The following is a 26,323-nucleotide window of genomic DNA, read 5'->3' on the forward strand; positions in this document are numbered from 1 at the left end:
GAGTCTGGGGCATGTAATAGGTATATGGTTAACTTTTTAAGACACTGTCAGTCTGTTTGCAAAATTGTCATACTGTACCGTTTTTATATTCCCACCAACAGTGTATGAGACTGGCATTTGCTCCACACCCTCGCTAATCCTTGGTATGGTCACTGTTTTTTGTGTCAGTCATTCTAGTGGGTGTGTATAGATGTCTTGTGCTTTTAATTTGCATTTCCCAGGGCTCCTGGGTGGATCAGTTGGTTAAGCGTCTGACTTCAGCTCTGGTCATGATCTCACAGTCCATGAGTTCGAGCCCCACATGGGGCTCTCTGCTGTCGGCACAGAGCCTGCTTTGGATCCACTCTGTCTCCCTCGCTGTCTGCCCCTCCCCTGCTTGTGCCCGTGTTCTCTCTGTCTTTCTCTCAAAAAATAAACTTGTAAAAAAAATTGGCATTTCCCTTGTGGCTGATGATATTGGGTGACTTTTCATGTATTTATTTGCCATCCACATGTCTTCTTTGGTGGTGTCTGTTCAATCTCGTGCTCATTTTGGTTGGGGGGAGAGGGATTATTTGTCTTATTATTGAATTATAACAATCCTTTATATATCATAGATACAATCTTTTGTCAGATACATGTTTTAAAAATAATTTTTTTCAATGCTTATTTATTTTGAGAGAGAGAGACTGCGAGCAGGGAAGGGGTAGGAAGAGAAGGAGAGAGAGAATCCCAAGCAGGCTCCACACTGTCAGTGCAGAGCTTGATGTGGGGCTCGATCCCACAAATCGTGAGATCATGACTTGAGCCAAGATCAAGAGTCAGACGCTTAACTGACTGTGAGCCACCCAGGTGCCCCTGTCAGATATATGTTTTACAAATATTTTATTCCAGTCCATAACTTGTCTTTTCATTTTCATAAAGTAGTCTTTTGAAAAGTTTTACATTTTGATGAAATATAACTTTTAAATTTGTTCCAGTGATTTTTATTGTTTTCTATTTGAGTAAACTTAGGTAGTCGGTGTCTTTCAAGGATTCATTTTATCTTGGTGGCCAAACTTATGGGCATTAAGTTGTTCATGAATATTCCCTTATTATCCTTTTAAATCTATAGAATCTGTAATGATGTGCCCTCCCTTATTCCCAGTGTTAGCCATTGATGCCTCCTTTTTTCCCTAATCAGTCTGGCTATCAATTTTGTTGATCTTGTCAGAGAATCAAGTTTTTCTGACTGATTTATCTCTGGTTTTTTGTGCTTTTTTTTTCAATTCTATGTCAGTGATTTCTGATCTGATCAATTTTTTTTTTGCTTCTGATTACTTGTGGTTTAATTTGATATTCTTTTTCTGATTTCTCAGGGTGGGAATTTGAGATCATTTATTTGAGATCTTATTTTTTAACATATGATGCTATAAAATTTCCTCTAATTGCTGCTTTATGCCTTGTTGTATACACTTTCTTTTATATATATATATATATATATATATATATATATATATTTTTTTTTTTTTTTTTTTTTTTTTTTTTTTTTTTTTGAGAGAGAGAGTTTGCACACATGAGCATGAATGGGGAAGGAGGGAGAGGGAGAGAGAATCTTAAGCAGGCTCCATGCTTAGCACGGAGCCTGAGGCAGGGTTTGATCTCACAACTGTGAGATCATGACCTGAGCCAAAGTTGAGAGTCAGATGCTTAACTGACTGAGCCACCCAGGTGCCCCCACATTTTGATATATTGTATTTTCAGTTCAAAATACTTTGATTTCTCTTTTGATTTCATCCTTAACCCATGAATTACTTAGAAGTGTGTTATTTAGTTTCCAAATATTTGGGGATTTCTCACATATCTTTCTGTTCTTTATTTCTACTTTAATACCATTGTGGTCAGAGAACATACTTTATATGATTTGAACCCTTTTAAATTTATTAAGACTGGTTTTTGGCCCAGAATACAGTCTGTATTGTTAAATATTCCTGTGCACTTGAAAAGAATGTTCTGTAAATGTCAGGTTAAGTTAATGGTCATGTTCAAGTCTTCTATATCCTTAAATATTTTCTGTCTACTTATTTTATCAGTTATTAAAAGGGGTGTTGAAACCTCTGACTATAGTTGTGAGTATGTCTGTTTCTCCTTTGAGTTTCATCAGTTTTTGCTTTATGTATTTTGAAATTCTTTTAGGTGGTTAAACATTTAGGAGTATATGCTGTTTTGCTTAATTGACTCTTTTATCATAATGAAATGACTCTCTTTATCCCTGATAATATTATTTGATCTGAAATCTACTTTGTTTGATATTAATATAGCCACCACAACTTTCTTTTAATTCATATAAGCATAGTATATCTTTTACCATCTATCATGAAATAAATTTTGTCCCCTCCCCTGTTCATATGTTGATGCCCAAATTCCCAAGGTGGCCCTAAGATGGTAATTAAGGTTAAATAGGGTCATAAGAGTAGGCCCCTAATCCAGTAGAACTGGTGATCTTATGAGAAGAGGAAGGGACAACATCAGGAGGGTGTGCGCACAGAGAAAATGGCCCTATGAGGATATGGTGAGAAGATAGCCATCTGCAAGCCTGTGTGTCTTTATATTTATTTTTTTATTTATATTTTTAAAATATATTTATTTTGAGAGAGAGAGAGAGAAAGCAGGGGAAGGGCAGAGTGAGAGGGAGACAGAGAATCCCTGACAGGCTCTACACTGACAGCACAGATCCCGATGCAGGGCTCAAACTGACAAACCATGAGATCATGACCTAAGCCTGAATCAAGAGTCAGTCATTTAACCGCCTGAGCTATCCAGACAGACACCCCTGTGTCTTTATATTTAAGATGTAGGGGTTTTTGTGAGCATTATACATTGGAGTCTTCTTTATTAACCCCATAAGAATTGCTGCCATTTAATTGAAATGTTTATGCCATTTACATTTAATGTGACCCTTGATATGGTGGTTTCTGATTGAGTTTAGATCTACCCTCTTGCAGGTTGTTCTATTTTTCTCATCTCTTTTTTGGTCCCATTTTTGCTTCATCTGCCTTCTTTTAGGTTAACATTTTTTATCCCATGTTATTTTCTTAGGTGGCTTCTTAGCTCTTTCTCTTTGCTTTTTTAGTGGTTGTTTTCAAATTGATGGTATACATCTTATCACAGTCCATCTTCAAGTAGTGTATACTGTTTCATCTGTAGTGTAAGGACGTTGCAACAGTAAACTTTCATTTCTCCCTCCTGGTTTTTATGTTTTTGTTGTCATATATTTTACTTCTACATATGTTATAAATTCTAATACGTATTGTTTATCTTTTGTTTAAATAATCAATTATGTTTTTTTAATGTTTATTTTTTTGACAGAGAGCACGCACATGCACATGCACATGCACACACACACAAAAGTAGGGGAGGGGTAGAGAGAGGGAGAGAGAGAATCCCAAGCACTGACACCCCAGAGCCCAATGTGGGGCCTGATCTCACAAACCAAGAGATCATGACCCAAGCTGAAATCAAGAGTTGGACGCTTATCCGTGAGTTCGAGCCCCGCGTCGGGCTCTGTGCTGATAGCTCAGAGCCTGGAGCCTATTTCAGATTCTGTGTCTCCCTCTCTCTGACCCACCCCCGTTCATGCTCTGTCTCTCTGTCTCAAAAATAAATAAACGTTAAAAAAAAAAAAAAATTAAAAAAAAAAAAAGAGTTGGACGCTTAACCTTGTGAGCCACCCAGGTGCCCCATAAATAATCAATCATGTTTCAAAGAGATTTTTTTAAAGTAAGAAAAAAGTATTTTACTTTTATGAACATATTAGCCATTGCCAGTGTTCTTCATTCTTCTGTAGATCCAGATTTCCATCTGGTATCAGTTTCTTTCTTCCCAAACGATTTCCTTCAACACATCTTGTACTGCTGGTCTGTTGGTGATGACTTTTGTCAACTTGGGTATGTCTGAAAAAATATTTGCCTTCTCCTTTAAATGATATCTTCAGCAGGTATAGCATTCTTTGTTACTGGGTGGGGAGGTAGGAGTTCTTTCAATTCTCTTAAGAGTGTTGCTTCACTGTCTGCTGGATTGCTTGGTTTGCAGTGAGACGTCTGCTGTCATCCTTATGTATTAGTTCTTCTGGATGTAACGTGTCCCTTTTTTCTGGATGTTTCTAGGATCTTTTCTCCCTGATTTTGAATAGTTTGGTTATGATGTACCTGGATGTAGTTTTCTTCCTATCTCTTGTGTTTGGGTTCTTCTTGGATCTGTGGGTGTATTGTTTTCATCAAATGTGGAAATCTTTCAATCATTGTATTTTCAGATATTTTTTTTTCTGCCCCATCCTCCTTTCAGAAACTCCAGTTACATGTATATCAGGCTGTTTAAAGTTATCCAACCACAATTCCCTAGTAATCTATTAATTTTTTCCAGTCTGTTTTTTCTTTCCGTGTTTTATTTTAGGTAGTTTCTATTGTTATGTATTCAAGCTCACTCTTTTCTTCTGCACTTATTCTCATCCCATGTATTTTTCACCAGACATTGTATTTTTCTTCTCTAGATATCTTCCCTGTTTCTAGTTAGCATACTGAAGCTTTTTTCTACCTTGACTAAATCAAGTATAGTTATAATAACTTTTAATGCCCTTGTCTTCTGATTCTGTCATCACTGTTATTTTTATTATTTTTCTCCTCTTTATGGTTAATATTTTCCTGCCTCTTTAAATGCCTGTTAATTGTTTTCTGAAATTAAGATATTGTGACTTTTACCTCATTGGATGCTGGGTGTGTGGGTGTGTCTCCTTATAAATATTTTTGAGCTTTGTTCTAGGATACAGGTAAGTTACTGGGAGTAGTTTGCTCCTTCGGAGGCCTACTCTTTTTTTTTTTTTTTAATTTTTTTTTTTCAACGTTTTTTATTTATTTTTGGGACAGAGAGAAACAGAGCATGAACGGGGGAGGGGCAGAGAGAGAGGGAGACACAGCATCAGAAACAGGCTCCAGGCTCCGAGCCATCAGCCCAGAGCCCGACGCGGGGCTCGAACTCACGGACCGCGAGATCGTGACCTGGCCGAAGTCGGACGCTTAACCGACTGCGCCACCCAGGCGCCCCGGGAGGCCTACTCTTAAGCTCTGTTAGGTGGGACCGGACTAGCCTTTAGTCTGTGGCTGATTTTGTCTCAGGACTGAAGGACTGAAACCGTGCCCTCCTTAGTGCTCTACCTGATGCACCGTGAATTCAGAAAGTTTTTTCACTCCAGCTGTTGGGAACCCAAACTATTCCTGGCCCTCGGTGAGTTCTGGGCATTGTTTGCCCCTTCTTCTTCTAGGTGGTTCCTTCCCGCAGCCTTGGTTAGTTTCCTCACATGCATTTCTAGTAAGTACTCAACTGAGGACTCAGAGAGGGCCCTCTGCAGACCCCTGTGCAGCTCTTGGTCTGGTACTCTGCCCTATGAACTCCCCTTCATCGGGCTGCCCTCCTCTGCACTATGTCTCCTCCCTGCTTGGAGGCCTGGAAACTCTCCAAGCAGCTAGTTGGGCTCATGGCATGTGTTTCCCTGTCTCAGGAATCACTGTCTTGGTGCTACCTGATGTCAAGTGTCCAAAAACCGTTGTTTTACGTTTCGTCCTTTGTTTTGGGCGTGAGAGGAGATATAAATTTAGTCCCTGTTACTCCATCTTGGCCCAAAGTGGAAGGCAAGAGCATATTATATATTTTAAAAAATACTCTCTAACGTACAGTTTCATACTATTTAGTGCTAGTGGACAGTAATACAATTAACTTTTACATATTGATCTTACCTTAAGCAACTTTGCTATGTCACGTATCAGTCCAATTTTGTTGCAGTAACAACTGTGAAGCCTCAAGGACTTTCAGTGACAGATGTTTACTTTTCACTCCCGATACATCCATCCCTGGCCATCTGAAGCTCTGCTTCACGTCTTTATTTTGGGATTCATGCTAAAGGAACAGTGTTCAGTGGGACGTGACTTTCTTGTGGCAGAGAGGAAAGACTGACTAATGCAATAAATCTTAAAACTTCTCCTCTAAAGGCACATATGTTACTTACACTTACATTTTATTGGCCACAAAGTCACATGGCCAACCTTGATGTCTATAGTGGGCGGAGGGATGTATAAGCAGTGATATGTTTGAGTTAGCTCATATAAGGTCATGAAAGCTGACTATACATCTCTCTTTCCAATACCATGTTTAGTGGTATCGCATTGGTAACTTGAAATCAGCTATGGTGGGAGTATTTATACCATGTAAGTAGGAAAATACAACAAATCAGCACTTTTTTCCTGGGGAGCTAGTTGTTAAACCTTTAGTAGCAAACCTCTGGCTGTTTACCTCTTTTAGGGAGTAGAAAGTTAATAGGTGGGAACAAGATTATTTTCTATCACATTTCATTTTAGTGTGTGTGTGTGTGTGTGTGTGTGTGTATGTTTAAATTTTAATAGCTATGGGGTGCCTGAGTGGCTCGGTGGGTTAAGCGTCCAACTTTTGATTTCGGCTCAGGCCATGATCTCACAGTTTGTGAGTTTGAGCCCTGCGTCTCTCTCTATTTTCCTCTCTCTCTCTCTCAAAAGTAAATAAACACTTTTTTAAAAAATTACTAGCTATGACTTCTAATGCAGTGTTGAATAGGAAGGAGCAGTGATCAAGGGTAAACTTGTCTTACTCCTGCTGTTAAAAGGAATATATTTTATTGAGTATAATGTTTGTTTTGAGTTTTGGGGGGAATCGCATTTATCAGATTAAGGAAATTTATTCTCTTTCTGATGTCACAGATCTTATATAACTGATCAATCAGTTTTATCAAATGCTTTTTCTGCATTTATTGAGATGGTTTTTTTAATGCTAATAGAGGGAAAATGAATGGGTTTTCTGATGTTGAACTAACCTTGCATTCCTGGAAGAGGCCCATCTTTTTTTAATGTTCTCTAGGATTCTGTATTTTATTTAGGAATTTTATATCTATACCTGAGTGAGATTGGCCTGTAAGTTTACTCTCAGGAAGGTTTTGGTGTCAGAGGTTGTTTTTTGTTTGTTTGAGCTTTATTAAATGAGCTGAATAATGTTCCTTATTTTTCTGTGTTCTGTAGGAGTTTAAGTAATACTGGAATTATTTCCCTCTTGAATGTTTGGTAGAACTTGATAGTGATTGCTTCTGGACTTTAAGTTTTCTTTGAGAGAAGATTTAAACGACTGATTCAGTTTTCTGAATGCTTATAGACCCATTCAGGTTTTCTTACTTTGTTGAGTCATTTGGGGGAATTCATATTTTTCTAGGAGTTTGTCCATTTCACCTGTTTTCCAAGTTTTTGGCATGCAGTTTTTCCTTCTGTTGTCTTAATAGCTGCTGTACCTGTAGTTTTTTCCCCTTTAGTTCATTCCTGTTATTGTTTTTTGTGTGTGTGCCTTTTCTCTCTCTCTCTCTCTCTCTTTTTTTTTTTTTTTTTTTGATCACTCTTGCCACAGTTTTGTCGATTTTACTCATCTTTTTGAAGAACCAGATTTGAGCTTTGTTGACCCTCTTTATTGGGGGTTGGCAACTAAGGCCTGTGGAACAAATCTGGCTGAGGTCTGTTTTTCTGTGACCAGCAAGCTAAGAATGGTTTTCATATCTTTAAAGTGTCGTATATATTTTTAGACACACACAAACACCCAGAAAAAGATGCTACAGAAACCATAATGGCCCATGAAACCTATAGTATTTTCTGTCTGGCCCTTTCCCGAAAGTTTGTCAGCCTGTGCTCTTTAGAGCCCTAGGTTTTGGTCATTGATTGTTCATCTTACTTTACCGTCAGCTCTGCTGTGAGTGGTTTCTCTGCATAACTGGCCCACCATAGTGCTACAAACCAAAATCTTAACCTCTGTTTCCCACATATTTGTTTTGTTTTCTGGCACAGGCAGTCAAGCAGTGATTGGTACCAGCAGTTTATGAAAAACGGATGGGAACTGAAATGGAAAATTGTAAAGACTGTGTCCAGAACATAGAAGACCACCCTTATTCTATTTTAGTGGTAGAATATCTCAGCATCTCCCAGAGCACCAGTTCTTTGGCACTATAGTTTGAGAGCAACTATGAATTTAGTTACCTTGATCTCACGGTCTAATTCATAGAAATCCTGGATCCTGGAAAGTGATCTTCTATTTTGGGAGCTAAAAGGAAGTGAACTTTAGCATGTGTATTGTAAAGCGAATAATAGTGATGTCATATGGCATTATCCAAGTTTCTTGCGGGATTAGTTTGTGGTTCACAGTATCTTTTAAAGACTGCCTGTCACCTCTCTTTTTTCCCCCCCATTCATCAGTCTCTTGGTTAGGGAGGGAGTGGAGTTCACAACTCTTTTACTTGTCCTGCAAGTAACTTTCCTCCAAGGTTGGATCCCTTTTATCTGCACCCTTTCCGGGTAGTCTTATTCATGCCATGGCTTTAGACACTGCCCATAGATTTAATAATTCTTCCACATTTCCCCCTATTTTTAATATCATTCCTGGACTTCAGACCTGTAAGTTTGAGCTGGACATCACTGCCATGCTTCACAGGTACCTCAGGTTCAATCTGAATTCAGTCCTTTTCCCTCCTAGTCTGTTAGTACTTTGCCCTTTTTACCCATCTCTGCCTGTGGTGTGTTTCCCCCCTTTCTTCTGTGCCCGCCCCGCCACACCGAATCCCACACCGAATCCCTCCCGATCCAGTGAGGCAAGTGTAATCTAACACACATTTTGCTGCCGCCCCTCTTGCTGTTTGTACTGCAGCCACACCATGCCCCGCTTCTCCGAATGGTCCATGCTTACTCGTGTCTTTGCGCGTGCTGTTGTTTCCTGCTGCTTGAAATCCCCTCTCCCTTTTTGCGTGTCTGGGAAGGACATCCAGTGAGGCTCGGTTCAGGCATCATCTCCTTTGTGAGGCCTCCCCCACTCAGACACAGTCAGCCCTCCTTCCCGCATTCGTATTCTATTTTGTAGAATAAAACCTCCACTGTGGTGCTTGGCTTTTTCTCAGTATACCCGTTGTCTGCCTATCTGTGTCACCTGTGAACTGAGTGCCTCACAAACATGAGCTGGGCCTGCCTCTGTGTCCTCAACTTCTATCTGGCGCCTGTTAGGCACCCCAGAAATATCTGATGAAAGAATAAATGAACAGAAAAAAGTATACTCAGAATGAATGTTCATTGCAAAAGCGTTCTTGTATAATGAAGAAGAACAAGCTAATTAAAACAACAGTGGAAACTTCCCTCTCCCCATCCCTTCCTCCTCATCAGAAGCTTCACTTTGGCAGAATGAGGAGCGTAGATGACTCTGTCATTTCCCACAACCACCCACTTTTACAGAGGCTAACCTTCACTTTGGTCGTGGCGTGATCGACAACCTGATGAACCCAGACAAGACTAAGATAAACTACTTGTCCTCCAGTAGAATAAATATTTCAAATAAAGTCAACCCAAGAAAGTCAGGCCAAACAGCTATTGATTGCTAAAAGCCTGAACTTAAGCCCAATGAATATTCCAAAGTTCACCTCCATGCAGCTTGCCTAAATGGTGATCAATATGCAATTACTGCCCCCTTTAAACGTGTCTCACACTGCCTATGTGAAGAAGGCTTTTACTTTTTAAATCTTTTGTTTGTTGAATTTGCTTAGGCAGGAAAAAAGAGCGAGGCTTGGCTGAATCAGAGTTTTTTACCTTTAGTATTTCCACCAATTCTGTGTTATTTGTGAAATGGTTTAAATGTATGCTGCGTGGTAACTGAAGGTGCCCTGGAACATGACCATCATTCATTTCGAGAGGCCTTTTCCTGAGTGACTGAACAATGAGGATGTTATATCTCAGTTTCCTAATTTCTGCTCACATCATTATCTGCCCTAGTCATGACCTTTGCAGATTCAGTTTGTAAAGTAGGGTGCTTAAGTCCAGCTACAGTGAAAACAAATATATTATTTGTCTCGTTTCCTGATAGACTTAGCTTGATGCAGAAAACCCTTTCCTGCTGAATTTGGAACCTTGCTTACTCTGCTCCTGATACTTAAGATTTCATGTCTCACAAACGTGCCTTTTTTATGGTACTCAGAGCTCTTTGTCATTTTTCACTTAGCTTGTCGTGGGCTCCTGACTGACCTCCCTGCCTCCAAGCTCTGTCGCTCCAGTCCCTTCATCACACTGCTGCCAGAGTAAGCTTGCTAGAGTGTATCCATCCAGTGTCCTCGTTTTCGACATCTCATGGCTTCTCAACATCTATGGCATGGAGCCCAGGGGCCCGGCAGCACATCTAGGGCCTGTCACGACCTCCGCCTGCCTCCCCTTCGTCCTTTTCCAACCCAGGTCATTCACAGCTACCTCTGGTCCCCTACGTGGCGCACTCGTACTGCCTACCGTACCTTCGCGCATGCTCTTTACGCACACTGCCCCCGGTGGCGCCGCACGCCCTTCTCTGCCTGGCAGATGCTCGTTCTTCAGACTCCGTTCAGATGTTACTGTCCATTTGACACCTTCACTGACTTCTCCCAGATAAAGTTAATTATCTCCACCTTTCACCTCCTTGGACTTAGTTTCTATTGCTTTGGGCTTTTGAAATTACTTTTATGTAACTGTCCTTACATTGCTTAAAGACAGGGAGTGTATACTTCCTGGCAGCTAGTGTCGTGCCCGCTGCGTGAAGGCACGTGCTCAGTGGTAGCCATTTTTTTTCTTTTAAACTCAGTAGTTGTGTTGAATGTCACTTGTGAGTATCTGTGGGTTGTTTTGATTAATTCTGTGGCCAGGGGAATAAAGGTAGGGAATAAAGGTACTGTATTCACAGTACATCCTTGGTCTTTTGAGGTAGGCACCAAGTAAGATGTCTAGCTGTCTTGGTTTGCCTGGGACTGAGAGGTTTCCCAGGCTGTGGTACGTTCAATGCTAGAAATGGAACAGCCTCAGGTAAGCCAGGATGGGCCAGCACCAAGGGGCTCTGTCAACAAGCTTTTTACCTCTTCTCCTTTTCTTAACTCATCAGGACCCAATTTGGGCTGGCTAGTCTGACCTAGGATAAGCGTGCCTCGTCATCTTTAGCACTTAAATAATGCGATGTCTTAATAGTGTTTCCTCTGCAAAAGGCTATCAACGAGAAGTTATTTCCGATTCCTTTAAGGGAGGTTATTTCCAATTTCTTTTCTTTGGCTTTCAGGTGAGAAACTGGGTGAAGGGCTTTGGGCCCTTTTTGGTCAGGCCTTGCCTCCTCTTGCCTGACAGTGACCTTGCTCCATCTGTCCATTCTCCCCTTTTATATCTTTAGTATCCTCATCACCATTGGCTTCTTGACACCCTAAAAATATGACTGAATTGTCCATATTCTTCAAAATATAATTTTGAAAAATTTTTACCCTTGTTTTCTCCTCAAGCTGATGGACTTTCTTCTCCAGGCTTTACTAGGAGTAACCCACAGTCACCCGTCTTACTTTTTCACCTGCTTTCAAATATTTACATATATATCTGTTTTTTCCTATACTCCCCCAGATGTACCTAATCTCTCTCTCCCTCTAAAGTAACTAACACATAATAGTCTCAGAACAAACATGATTGAATTTGATCTGCTTAACTCCTAGAACCAGTTCTTTACTTGGAGGCCTTATTGTGCCATACAAGACAAGGTGGCATGGCCTTTGATATGGCCCATGTTTTCCCCTCAGATCTAAGCTAGGAATACTGTTCCTTTATGCTTCAAAAATGCCAGTCTTCTGTCTGTTCTCTGACCATGCCGGCCCATTTCCACCTTAGGGATTTTGCACCTGTTGTTCCTTCTGCCTTTAATGTTTTGCCCCTAAAATGTTCCAGACCAATTCATGTCAACACTCAGATCTCAATATAAATGTTACCCCTAAAGAGGCTTTCTGCAGTGACCTAACTCAAAATATCCTCTCCATTCATTCATTCTTTTACATTGCATTATTTCCATCACACCTAACACTATCAAGTGCCTCGATTTTCCGTATGTCTCCTGCAGTAAGAGTGTAAGCTCCATGAGGACTGAGACTTGGTCTATCGTAGTCACATGAGAGGTATCCAATAAATGTTTGTAGATCGAATGGGGAAAAGGTTATTTGCAAACTTATACTTTTGCCTGATTATTTCATATTAATTTAGTCTCCCTAAATAGATTTACATGTTTTTGAAAGCAGAAGCCATGTCTTAATTTTTGTTTTTCTCTTGTGTCTTCCACAGTACTGAGTAAGTGCTCAGTAAATATTGAATATTGGATTGGTTGGTTGATTTACTTGGTTGATTACCAAGATATGAAATGACTGACTTGTTCCTCTCTATCTCATAGAGTGTTAAAGAAAACACTGGAAGGTTATAGAAAATTATACTCCTTAGAGAACTATTTGCAAGAGCAGTAGACAGTGGCATAATTATTTTATGACCTTTGGACTTGAGGGGGAAAATCACTTGTATTTTTTTCTTGAAAATAATTTAACTTTTGTAATTCTCAAAGTAATGCATGTTAATTAAGAAACACGAAAAACATGGGGCGCCTGGGTGGCTCAGTCGGTTGAGCGTCCGACTTTGGCTCAGGTTGTGATCTCGTGGTCCGTGAGTTCTAGTCCCGCATCAGGCTCTGTTATGACAGCTCAGAGCCTGGAGCCTGCTTTGGATTCTGTGTTTCCGTCTCTCTCTGCCCCTTCCCTGCTCATGCTCTGTCTCTCTCTGTCTCTCAAAAATGAATAAACGTTAAAAAAAAAAATTTTTTTTTTTAAATTAAAGAAACACGAAAAACAGGAAAGGGAATAATAAGATGCAAAAAGCATTTGACAAAACCCAACATCTTTCATGATAAAAATACCTAAACTAGGAATACAAGGGAATTTCTCCAACCTTTGATATAGAGCAGCTACAAAAAATCCACAGCTAACATCACAGTGAATGCTAAAAGACTGGATGCTTTCCCCCTAAGATCAGCAACAAGACACCACTTCACCACTTACATTCAACATTGTACTGGAGGTTCTAGCCAGGGCAATTAGGCAAGGAAATGAAATAAAAGGCATCCAGATTGGAAAGGAGGAAGTAAAACTCTCTCTGTTTACAAAGGATGTTCTCTTGTCTGTAGACAATCCTAAAGAATCCACCAAAAAATTATCAGGACTAATAAGTGAGTTCAGCAAGGTTGCAGGATAATATAAAGATTAATTTACAAAAATCAGTTGTACACTCGCAATGAGCAATCTGAAAGTGAAACTGTGAAGATACTTCCATTTACAATAGCATCAAGAGTATGATACCTAGGAATAAATTTAACAAGAGAAGTGCGTGCAAAATTTATACCCTGAAAACTACAAAACATTGTTGAAAGGAATTAAGGAAGAGCTAAGAAATGAAAGATTGCAGTACTCCCCCAAAAGTTATATGGATTCAGCACAATCCCTATCAAAATGCCAGCTGACATCATTGTAGAAATTGATAAGCTGATCCTTACATTCATATGGAGTTGATCGCAAGGGACCGAGAATAGCCAAACAGTCTTGAGATAAGAACAATGTAGGATTCCCAATTTTAAAACTTACTACAAAGCAGTGGTAATCAAGACAGTGTGTTACTGACATAAATTGACAGAATATAATTCGGAATCCAAAAATAAAACTGTGTCTGGGGTCAGCTGATTTGCAATAAGAATGCCAAAAACCTGGAACGGGGAAAGAATAGTCTTCAACAAATGGTGCTGGCACCATTGGATGTCCACATGCAGATGAAGTTGTATCATTACTTCACACTACATACAAAAATTAACAGAAAACGAGTCAAAGAACTAAATATCAGAACTTAAACTATTAAACCCTTAAATGCAAACATAGGTATAAATCCTCATGCTATCGAATCAGCTCTGACACCAAAAGTGCAGGCAACAACAACAAAACAGGTAAGTTCGACATCCTCAAAATTGAAAACCTGTGTCCTTCGGAGGATACCATCAAGAAAGTTGAAAAGGCAGCCCCTAGAAAAAAGAAAATATTTACGAATCATATATCTGTTAAGGGACTTGTATCTCCAGAACAAAGAGCTCTTGCAACTAAATAATAAAGATAATTAAGCTAATTTTAAAATGGCCACAGGATCTGAATAGACATTTCTCTGAAGAAGGTACACAAATTCCGAGTAAGCACATGAAAAGATGCTGACAGCATTAGTTATCAGGGAAACGGAAATTAAAACCACAGTGAGGTACCATCTCTCACCCAATGAGGATGGCTGGCACCATCAAGTCAGCTGACGAGTGTTGGTGAGGATGTGGAGAAGTCAGAACATTTACACACTGCTGGTGGGAATGTCAAATGGTGTAGCCAGTGTGGAAATAAGTCTGATGGTTCCTCAGAAAGTTAAACGTAGAGTTAACCATATGCCCCAGCAACTCTGCTGCTTGGTTTACATGCACTCAAGTGTAATGAAACATATGTCCACTCAAAAACTTGTACATGACTATTTTAGCAGCGCTATTCATAATAGCCAAAAGGTATAAACACATCAAATGTTCATCAGTGGATGAACAGATAGACAAATTGTGGCGTATCCATGCAATGGACTATTCAGCTACAGAAAAGAATGAAATACTGACACACACTAGAGCACGGATGAATCTTGAAAACGTCGTGCTGAGGGAAAGAAGCCAGTTACAAAAGGCCACCTATTGTACGATACCATTTACTTGAAATGTCCAGAATAGGCAAAACCGTAGAGACAGAATGTAGGTCAGTGGTTGCTAGGGTGGGATGGGGAGAGTAGGGGGGTGACAGCTAAAGAGTAGGGGATTTCTTGTCGGGATAATAAAAATGTTCTTTAATTGACTGTAGTGATAGTTGCACGTATCTGTGAATATACTAAAATTCAATGAATTGTGCATTTTAAATAGGTGAATTGTATGGTAGGTGAAGTACATTTTGATAAAGCTGTTAAAAAAAAGAAAAAGGAATAATGTGATTCATAATCCCACCACCCTGAAATAACCTCTGTTAGCATTTTGATCTATGTCTTTCTAGTCTTTTTTAATGCATATTTCTCACATAATTGAGGTAATGCCTCATATAGAATTTTGAATATTACCTTTTGTGCTTATCATTCTGACCATAAGAACTCGTTCATTCTATTATAGACTTTCCTAATTATTAACAAGTGTGTAATATTCTGTGTAGATCTACCATTATGCAATAATTTTCTCATTGGTGGACATGCAAGTTGTTTTGTTTTTTTCTTTCTTTCTTTTTTCCCCCTTTATAATGGGTACTGCAGTATATCCGCCCCCCACCCCCTTTTTTTCTGAGACTAGAACATCCCCATGCCTTATGTGAAACCTCTTTTGTTCCCAGAGAAAAGAAGATCTCCCGGAGCAGTGCCCTGAAAGTGCTGGACCATGCCATGATCGGACCCGAGGGTACAGACAATTGTCATAAGTTCGTTGATATTCTTGGCTTACGGACCATCTTTCCCCTCTTTATGAAATCTCCCAGGAAGATCAAGAAAGTGGGAACCACCGAGAAGGAGCACGAAGGTAGGGTGCCCTGGAGAAGTCAGCCTACTTCCGGTGCGTTAGGATGCACCTAAGGAACGGGGGAAGTGAGAGCTACTGTGAAACGCTGAGACGTGCAGTCGAGGAGCGGACTCGTAGGCAGAAGAGCGCTAGCTTTTTCTTTTCGTCCTATTTTCTCTGCATGGAAACACAACCCAGAGACCCCAGATCACCCGTGGCCTCTGTTGCATGGGTTCTCTGCTTCCTTAAATCCTAGCGGTTCCATTTCCTTCTGGCCTATTAATAAGTCTGGGCGTGAGGGTTTTGTTTTCTTCACTATAATTTGTAGCGAGGTGTCTCTCTGATGGAAGACCCTTTTGAAAAGAGTAATGAGGTGGCAACACATGTCACCGCCAGAGTGGTGCTTTCATGTATTTCTGTATTAAAGTATGATTCAGCCAACATCAGGAATTGCCGAAATAAACTATTTACAGCCCAGGTTCCCCTTTTTATGTTTCTCCTCCCTGATGATGCACACTCCCAGCAAAATGCTGCCATGAATTGCGATGCTGTAACCAGAGTAGTTACTGCTCGGCCAATCTCTTCCTGCTATTGTCTAGTGGCTGCTGCATCCCTCCCCCCAGTAAATAGCCGCAGTGCAATCTGGAAGGCCAGGAATTTATGAGCATTGACAGTTCTGCTGGAGACTAACAGACACTTACACTGGGGAATTTACATGGTTGGATGGTTGTTTTAAAGTGTGGGGAGGGGGCTGGGAGGGGGCAGAGGAGCTGGTGTGGGTGAGAGAAGAGCAAAACCGGAGCTGATTGGCCAATTTAGTTGTCTTGTCGGAAGTTAACACTTGTCCTGTGGTCTGGGGGATTTTTTTGTCAGCGATTGGTAGATTTGTGGTGACTGACTACGGGATCTTTTGTACTCCTCACCCTCCCGGCTAGAAAGCTTGCGAGTCCCTGTCTGTCCCTTCTCAAGTGGACTTTGCGCAGTCCCTTCCAACTCGGAGTGGCTAAAGGGAAGGTGACACGAGTCCCTTCAGTGGTCACTTCCAGCCGCAGCGGTGTCTTCTCTGATCACATCAGCTCTCCAGAGACAACAGAAAGTCTGGCGGGAGTGGATCTGGCAGGGCAGGGAACGGGACTAGAGATCTGAGAACCAGGAGGGAGTTTGGCTCACCTCCTGTCAGTTGTTGGCCAAACACCAGCTGTGAACACGTTAACCCCGCTGCCAGTCTGTTTTCTTTCCTCCATGGGAAGTCAGCAGAATGAGGCCCCGGGAGAGGGGGAGTGGGTTGTTCCGGAGATCTAAGAGACAAAGTTTTGCAGTCAGTCACCATTCGTTGAACACCTCCCACGTTTCTGGCACTGCTGTGTGAGGGCTCTCTTGTTTAGGCCTCACAACCCGCGTAGTAGATCTGGTTTTTTAGATAGGAACCGGCCCGTGCTTCTACAGCTCACTGGCTGTGTGACTTCAGACCTTTTACTTAACTTCTCTGGACTGCATTTTCCCTTCTGGTCTATAAAATGAGGAAAGCAGACTAGTGAGCCGGAAGCTCGTCTGTCTGTGGCGTAAGATTCTGAGGCACAGGCTCTAGTTGTCAGGGCTTTGTCCTGTGATCCAGGAAGCTCCTCAGGAACTGTGCTGTGGCTGACCTGCTGGCTTCTGTGGAGACACCTGATGCTGCATCTTGAGCATGCTTGAAGAAGGGGTGGGAGAAGAGCCCTTAGCAGGCTCTTGCTCTGTGTGCATGGTACTGAGGAGAGGAAAAGCGACAGATTCAGTGAGCAGCTGTTTTCCTTCGGAAAAATGTGCCCAGTGGCGTGCCGGTGACAGTACATTTGCTTTAGAGTACCCGCATTAGAAATTTGATAACATTATATTAGCGAGGGCAATGGCTTGGTAAGACAGCTCCTGGAAGGCATGTTTGGACTGTAATGGCTGGTGAGGATGAACTCTGCTTTCTGAATACACCAGCACCCAGAGGGAAGAAGTGAGTCCCGGGGAGAAAATGCAGGCCTGGGCCCCCTCCCGGCCCCTCCCGCCCCTGCCAGCTGCCGCTGCGCTTGGCACACTGGCCCTCGAGCCTTGATGCGAGTGTGAGAACGGAGGCGGAGCAGGACAGGGGCACATCGTGCAAGCTCTTTGTCCTGTCCTGTCCTCCGGGCTCTTGTCCCTGTGCCGGCCCTCCCAATGCAAGTGGACCGGGTCTGTGTGGTCAGCTAGAGCACAGCAGCCTCAGACCGCCAGGCCCAGCTCATTCTTGCCCCCAGGCTTCTACTGTCCTCTTCCCTCCGCAACTGTTTTCTCTGGCCTGCCTGCCTGGATACCTTTTAGTCACCCTTCAGGTCCTTAGTTTTGATGTCACCTTTTCTCGGGGAAGCATTTGATGAGCCCCGAGACTGGAACCGAGCCTCCTACTGCATGGAGTCTTGGTCCTAGGACTTTGCCTTCATAGCCCTAAGATTATGGAACCATTGGCCTTGTCAGCTCTGGGTGCCAGGGCTCAGCCCGGTGCTCAGCGTGTGGTGGATGCGCAGTAGATGTTTACTGCCCGCATGAATGAACAACCACTTCTCTAAAGGACTGATCCCTAAGAACAAACATGGAGTTTGGGGCTCTGCTTACCTTAGAACCCGGCAAGGTGGAAGTCAGCACAGTTAACTTCAGCAGGTTGATGGTCAGTCATACACCTGGTGAGTGGTCTTTCACCCACCTTGTTTGGAAGTAAAAACAAACGGGTTGCTAGCCACGGTTTTGCTTTGTTTCATTGGTTTTGAAATTATGGCAGAAGCCCCCCTGTAGTGCCATGCATGCCCTTAAGAGCCACGTCTGAAATCAAATAAAGGAAACCTCCTTTAAAATGGAGTGAGGAGGCCAGAAGGGGGAGCTCTCACACCCCCATCAGTCCTCCTCAGCTGAGACCCCAACAGGAAGAGACCTATCTTGCACTCCCCACAGGAAGAAGCCTGTACGTTGTGACTACCCCAGCGGGAGGAAGAAAGATTTTCTCCTTGCCCAGCAACAGCCCAGTCAGTGAAAAGCCACTACACTTCAAAGTCCCATTTTATTCTGGTGGACTTTTGGTTTATAACAGCCCCTCAGAACCCCCTCTACCCCCATAAAAGAGCGTTCCTCTCCTTTGTTCTCTGGACTCGCCTATAGTTTTGCCGTAGCTTGAATGACTTGAATTGCAATTCTCTATTCCCGGGTAAACCCATTTTTTCTGGTGAAAAACTGACAGTTTTATTTTTAACATTAACACGTGTTATGGATAGAACGTCCTTATATAAGTGAGGCCACCCTATGACAAGCTTCTTTTGGTAATCCGGCAACTCCTCTAATTAAGCACTACAGGCTGGAAATCCGCTGGAGGGCTGCCCTGCACTCTTCCCTTTATGGTCAAACCCCAGGGACTTGTCACATATGAGCGTTAACTGCTGTAACTCATCCTGGTCCAGTCTCCTCACTTGGCACCTCTCAGCACCTCCCCAGACTCTTAGGGCAGCAGCAGAGCCTGGTGTGGTACAGATGGAGCCACTGCCTATCACCCACGTGACCTTTCTAAACTCTCTGAGCCTTCGTTGCCCTGTCTGTGAAATACTAGACCTACCACATGGGGTGGTTGTGAGGGTCAGGTGAGGTGACACACATAGACTTAGCGTAGACCCCAGGATAGCGTAGGCTTGTTATTAAGGAGTTTAAGTTCTCACCTCTACCAAACCTGTCTCCGGTTCTGCCTTGGTCCACGCACCCATCCTCCTAAGAGGTCAGTGGGAAGCCAGGCTGACCTGACACCTGGCTGGGGCAGGTACGGAGAGTGAGGAGGAGTGGATTTTACTGGGCAAGGGGACTCGTGATGAGCCTGTCCGGCATCAGGATGTGCTCCATAGTGGGTGGCATAAAACCAGCTGTGTTCCCCAAGCTGACGGAAGGGGCTGAGAGAGGAGAATCTCTAGATTAAGGTGACTCTAGAGAGGAGGGAAGAAGCAAAACCACCGTTAAGCCCTAGAATTGCTGGTAATTTAGTTCCGCTTCTGTGAGTTGGGCTGGAGAAGGACAAGAATTATTGTAATTGAAATCCTTTCAGGTTTGCATAATAAAACCTTCAGAAATAGATCAGGGGAGGCACTTAGCTTGGGGGGTTGGGTTGGAAAGAAAAAATTTGCCCTTGGGTATAATAGCATGATTGGCTGCCCCCTTGGTTTTATAAGGATTAGTACGGCATGCGTAGTCTCCTTGATATTAACTGCTTCGGAGTGGGAGGGAAGAAGAAAAGAGCTGGGATCCAGAAATGGCATTTGACCTTTACTTCTTGTCTCTTTTAAAATTCTTATTAAAATAGGTCCAATTTCCCTTGTATTGCTTCATTAGGTAGGTGAGCTATTGAGTTTGTAGCAGTTCTAGTTAATTGCGCTGTTTTAACATGCTTCCCCTGGAGGCTGTTAGGAGCTCTAAGGGGGTGAGCTGCGAAGCAGTGTGTAGGTGTGTGGTGTGCGTGCTGGGCAGAGGCACACGTTCTACCTCGTCAAAAGCGACAGCGCTTGCTAACAGGTCAGTGCTTTAAAGAATACTTTTCTGTCATCTGCAAAGAATTGTAAGTGACGCTGGTGGACCCCACACATCAGGAAGTGTGTGGTGGCCTGGTGCTTCTCGGACTCCCAACTAGCGAGGAAAGGCGGACCAGGGCTCCTGCCACCTGCCGGCGCTGGAAGAGGGGAATGGCGAAACTTTTCCTCTGGTCAGAGGACAATGGAGTTTGGCCAGCGTCAGTGAAAAAGACACATTTTTAATGCCTCCATGGTAGGCCATGGCAATGACATGGCATCGTTCGAGGCCGCTTTGTATCGGGGCTCCTGCTATGTTCAAAATTTAACAAAGACAGGAGCAAAATCCTGAGGGAGGCTGCTCTTCCCTGGTGTTCATCTCATCCTTTTCCGTGGCTTGTCCCTGTCCCTCAGGTGTTCATTTTTGCGTGGATCGGTGGTGTCTTCCCCCAGTGTGTGTGTGTGTGTGTGTGTGTGTCTGTGTGTGTGTCTGTGTGTGTGTCTGTGTCTGTGTGTGTGTCTGTGTTTTGCTGTACATACTCTCCTTGATTTCAACTACTTTCTACGGCTTTAACCTACATCTTTTTGCCGTTGATCCCCAAATCTTCAACGTCTCTCCCAAGCTCTAGTCTGCCCAGCTAATTAACCAGCAGACAACTCCATCAGACAGGCCATCTCAGCTCATTCAAACCCATACTCAGTCCTTCCATTGCCCAAGGCTCTTCTCCTTTTCTTGTCCCAGTAATGGTCACGGCACCACCTTCCACCCTGCCACCCAAGGCAGAGATCCATGCGCCATACTTAACTCTCATAGTCCCCACATGTAATTGATCATAAGTCCTATAAACTCTGCCTTATTCAGTTCTGGTTCCGCTGATTCTGCCCTCATCACCTCTGCTAGCTATCACTGCAGCCTCAATAAGTCTCTCTGCCTTAGACTTTCAGCCCTCCTGTCCTCTCAGAGTCTATCTTGCGTGCCACCACCCAAGTGAGAAAGACACCCTCAGTCCTCAACTGTAAATTTACAGTTTACAGAAGGGGGAAATAATCCTGGGGAGCAAAGCAATTGCACATGTATTTACCAAAAAATCATCTCAGCAAGTACAAAAACATACCAAACAAGAATTACTTCATTATTAAAGGGAACAGGAGAACAGGAATGCTTAGTGAGGAAGGCACTTCTGGTGGAAGGGAGATGAGGGCATAGTCTAAAACAGAGGCACTGGGATTTTAGCCTTCCAGTTTGTTACTACCTATATCCAGCATCTGTAGGAGTGTCTACACATCTGAACACGTTTGAGTCTTAACAGCTGCCCCACGAAGGTTGGTGTTATTTCTCATTCTGAAAATGAGGAAATTATAAGACTCAAGGAAATCATGACTTCAAGTCTTATAATGGGTAAGTGTCTAAACTAAGACAGACCTCGGCTTCTGATCACAAATCTCACACTCATTTCACGAAGTCATGCCATCGGTATTTGCTCTTCTGGATCTAGGCTAGCTTGCTCTTCTCTGGGTTGCTTTGCTGGTGAAATGAGAAACTAGATCAGAAGCCCTTGGTTCTAATCTTGGTGCTTTGCCCCAGGACAGGTCATTGTGATGGTGGGGACTCTTACTTATCCTTTCGAATGGTACAAGCAATTAGGAGCAAATGGCAAAATGACGCCATGAGATCATGTCTAGTCATTTTTAGTGCCTGTCACGGGGCTCGCTCATGGGAGGTGCTTAGTGTATATTGGTTGAATGAATAAATGAATTTATTTAACACCAGTGTAGCATTAGCCATCAACAGGATTGAGGCATATACCAGTAGTTCAGAGCATTGCAGAACTCAAAGGATTCTTCCCATGTTAACCAATTTATGGTTCTCCCCCAAGGCCACTCAGCCTCTGTCCCATAGTAGTGTTTAAAACATATTTGCAGGGCACCTTGGTGTCTCAGTAGGTTAAGCATACGACTCTTGATTTCGACTCAGGTCATGATCTCATGGTTCATGAGTTCGAGCCTCGTGTTGGACTCTGTGTTGACAGCATGGAGCCTGCTTGGGATCCTCTTTTCCCCTCTCTCTCTGCCCCCCCCCCCCCAATTCTCATTCTCTCTCTCTTTCTCTCTCAAAATAAATAAATAAATAAACTTAAAAAAATAAAAACATATTTGCTTATTCATCTGTGAGAATAGGGTTAATGCCGACCTCCTTGGGTTAGTGTGAGAACTACCACTGTGAGATGGGCTGGCTTATGCAGGTCTGCCATAGTGCAGGTGCTTGAGAAATGTTAGCTTATTCTAGATTATTATTTTCATAAGGACCCCGGACATTATACTGTACTAATACTTGTTACACTCGAGGTTGTAGAAGCCTAGAGGAAGACGCATTCTAGGGATTCTGGGAACGCTTAAGAGAAGAGATGGTAATCACTGAATTCTACTCCCAAAACCAATATTGCACTATATGTTAACTAAAATTTAAATTTTAAAAAAAGAGAGAGAAGCGATGGCATTTGAGTGTTCCTTGAAAGATACATAGTATTTCTTTCTTACACCAGTAAGGGGAGTGGCAGAGGGGACAGTGGGCGCTGAGGCATATATAGCTAGTTATTGTGATGTGAGTGATTAAGAATATGGGCTTTGGATTAAGACCGGACTTATGTTGGTATCTCAGTCTTGTCATTTACTAGCTGTGTGACTTCAGGAAAGCTGCTTAACCTCTCTGACCCTGTATTTCCTCAATTGTGAAATTGGGATGATACTGGAATCTATCTCATAAGGGTGCTGTGAGAGGATTATGAAATTATATGAAATATGAAATATTATATGAAATAATACAGATCAAGTGCTCAGCAGTGTCTGCTTCCTTAATATTAGTGGCTGGGGTGAAGATGGGTTTCCTGCTTATGTCCCTTTTCTTAAAGTATCTTCCTAAAGAAATGTTGTCCCTCCCCGAATCTGCCATTCGTAGAGGTAGACTGTAAGCATGTCAATCCTATGTGGAATGTAAGACAAAAACCTGCCCCAGAGAGGACATACCAGGAGCCCCATGTCCCCACGTCTCCATATCGTCTGTAAACAGAGAAGTCAAAGATCCCCCCCGCCTTTTTGTGTTCCCCAAGCTTGAAAATTACAAAGGGTTGCTTATAGTGGTCAGAACAATGAGCAAGTGAAGAGCAAACGGTATTTAATTTTAAGGATAGCATTAAGTCATGTACTAACAGGCACTTTATGTTAAACAAGGATGGAAATGTCTTGCTGTTGTTTTTGTTGCTATTTGGAAACCTCATAATTGAACAGTTTCTGGATCAATTCCTTTTCTCTCCCTCCAGCTGCTTGTCTCATTCCTGACCTCAGATGACAAAATGTGGGGATGCTGAAATAAGCAATGTGTTTGGGTTCTTCTCATCAGGCTCGAGGGGATGATTTTGTGTGTTGCACATCTGGTTTGCTAACTGGTTCCAGTCATATTAAGGATTTACCCACAGGCCTTTCCCAACTAGAGCACAACATACTTGTTTGCCGGCGAGGAAGACCGTGAAACAAGATTTATTTGCCATCCAGAAACTGCTCTTTTGTGGGGAGGAAGAGGGAATATAGGCTCATGGCCAGCTCACATTTATTGGGCATCTACTGATAGACTCGGGGCTTTACACGTGTACATACTTTATGAATTAGGCATTTTAATCTTCTTTTTAGAGATGAGTCTTAGAGTTTAATTATCAAATGCCTTTAGTAAGTAAATGACAAAAGCAGAATTTGAGCCCAAGTCTTCTTCCAAAGCTCCTTCCCAGCCCACACCAAGGTGGCTCCAGTGGTCTTCTGGTTGACATCCAGAGGCAGCACAGAGCAGGGGAGGGAGGATTGTCTTTGGAGGCAAAAAGACCTGGCTTCAAATCCCAGCTCCACCCCCAAACTAGCAGGTAGCCCTGAGCAAGTTATCCTCTTTGGATTTTGAGTTCCTCTTCAATCAACAAGCCTGATAAAACCTTTCTCAGAGAATGGTGTGAAGAATGATGACCATGAGCATCCTACCTAGCCTGGCATGTGACAGTTTCATAAATGATAATATAGCTACTGCATAGTCTCCTTTCAAAAACAGTCATCTCTGCCTCTTGCAGTTTTCATGTATACATGTAGGATGCCAATTAGTTAGCTTTTGTGGGTGAAGCCCAGTTGTGGATAGGGACTACATGTGTGGACAGGCTGGGTCATAAAAAGAGCTACCAAAGAGGTAGGACAGCCACTGTTTATCACAATGGCCTATTAACCTGGACCCTCAGTTAGAATCCTGATTATGCTAGCCCTGGTAAAATACACCACCTCTCGAATGAGGTACCGGACCCTTCTATTTCAGTTTGGCTCACATGTAGAGGGTCTGTTTCTATGGATAAGAGCCCTAAAGGTAGGTCAGTGAGGCTTCGTTCATTCTTTTGTTAACAAACCACTAGCCCTTGCTTTGTGCCAGACTTGGTGCTGTGGAGGGAAAGTGAACAAGCTCCCAGCTCAGCCAGGGGGGAGACCTAGAAACCTGTATTTATATGACAGGGTAAAAGGTGAGGCAAGCGTGAGGCACCGTGGGAGCAGGGAGCAGGGGCTTCCCATCTGTCCTGGGTGGTGAGGGAACGAGTGGAGATCAGAAACCGCTCCGCCTCAGGTACGTGGCTCTTGAGCCAACCTTGGGTAGGAGCTAGCCAGGTGAAGGAATGTCAAGTGAGAAAAGTAGCGTGTATAAAATAAAAGTTGGAAGGGACAGATTGCAGAGAGCCTTAAACCTAGCTGCCGAGAAGAATCATCTGGAACCTTGTTTAAGATGTAATCTCCTGGGGGCACCTTCTCAGACTTTCGGGTTCCACCGGTCTGCATAATGTCGGCAGAGCTGTATTTTCATCAGCCTTCCCAGGAGTACCCTCCAAGGGCAGTCTGGCACCAGCCCTCGGTGAGAAGCACCTAGAACTGGAGATTAGGTGGTTAAGCAGAAGCCAGACCGTGAAGCATCCTTCAGAGCTGTTGTGAGGCCTGACTTAGCTAATCTCTGTACAAGGCTCAGGACAGTAGCTGGCACACGGTAATGAGCATTCGTTGATGTTGGTAGGTATTGTTGTTCTCATTTTATTCTGTTATACTAAGAAACAGACTCTCCCAAAGTTTTACAGCTCATAGATATGGTAGTAATTTGAGTTATTTTGACTATCTCAGCTAATTTGGCACAAATTCAGTTTTGCTATTGAGGGCCTGAGTGGAGAGGATGAAGGAGAAGCATTTAATCACTCCTGGTTTTTTTTTTGTGGTTTGCATTTTGCCAGGTAGAAACTTGGTTTTTTAGTTGGCAGTATTAGCTGAATTCTTACTTTGGATGTAGAATTTTCCACCAGTACATTTATTATTTTGTCAGTATAACTCTGTTAGTTTTCATTTATAATCTTGATTAAATTTTATAGAAATAGTTGAGTATGCAATGCATCTCCTTTATAGAAGTAAGACAAATACCAGGAATGTAGAAGCAACAGTGGGGACAGAGCCAAACCTTTTTAGGCTATTTCTCCGGCATTTTTAGGTGGTCCCAAGATGAGGAAGTAACTTGGGGTCCAGGCAGCAACTGTGGGCCCTGGTTTATTAAAATTCAACATATCATCTTTATTGGATGTGCTTCTTAATGTTATCATTTGGGGGCAAGTCTTGTTTTGAGTACTCTGGAAGGTTTTTACATTCATTGTCTCATTTTACCTTGTGCCCACAATAACCCTATGAAACGTGTGCTATTAGCCACATTTTACAGGTGGGAACACTGAGGCTTACAGAAGTTGTCTTGAAGAATCTCAAAGCTAGTACATGGCCTTTACTAGGATTTTTCTGTGGCTTCTGAAAATTGAGTCATGAGTAAGCAGTGCTCTGCTCCTTCTTTCAAACATGAATCAGGGCTGCTCACCTGTAGTAGCAGGCCTCACTTAAACTGCTCGCTGTCTTTTCCTGTTCCGTTTCTGTAAGTCCTCAGTAGTCCTGCCCCCAGTACTGCATAAATAACCTCCGTCTCTTGGTCCCCAACGTTTTGCCCGGCCACACTTTACTCCCCTCTTCCTGGCTTCTAACTTTGAGTGTTCTCTCCATAACGATAGCCTCCTCTCTCCTCGTGGCCTCTCAGACCTGAAGCTCAGCACAGCTTAAGCCTTCAGTTTCTGTTCCTCAGCATTCCCGACTGCTTACCTTGAAGTTGCCTGCCTTTAGACACTTGACTCAGCTCCAGTCTATTTGCTCCTCCTGTTGGGCCCCTTTTGAGAATGAGACATAAATCTGTAGTTTTTGACCCCCTCTGATCAGTATCACTCAAAGAGCTTTAACAAAATACACAT

The 26,323-nt window shown here is 42.7% G+C and overlaps 1 protein-coding gene across 1 annotated transcript in view; it reads left to right on the forward strand.

The window, feature by feature from the left end:
* CTNNBL1 (catenin beta like 1) overlaps positions 1-26,323 on the forward strand; it is a 162,093-nt gene that overhangs the window by 84,646 nt on the left and 51,124 nt on the right. Inside the window, exon 11 of the mRNA XM_086702162.1 lies at positions 15,290-15,471. Coding sequence (XP_086558288.1) covers positions 15,290-15,471 — 182 coding nt within the window. The remainder of the gene's footprint in view (positions 1-15,289; positions 15,472-26,323) is intronic.

Source organism: Puma concolor, chromosome A3, assembly GCF_028749965.1.
Source record: "Puma concolor isolate L17-30 chromosome A3, mPumCon1.1.hap2, whole genome shotgun sequence".
Classification (NCBI taxonomy): domain Eukaryota; kingdom Metazoa; phylum Chordata; class Mammalia; order Carnivora; family Felidae; genus Puma; species Puma concolor.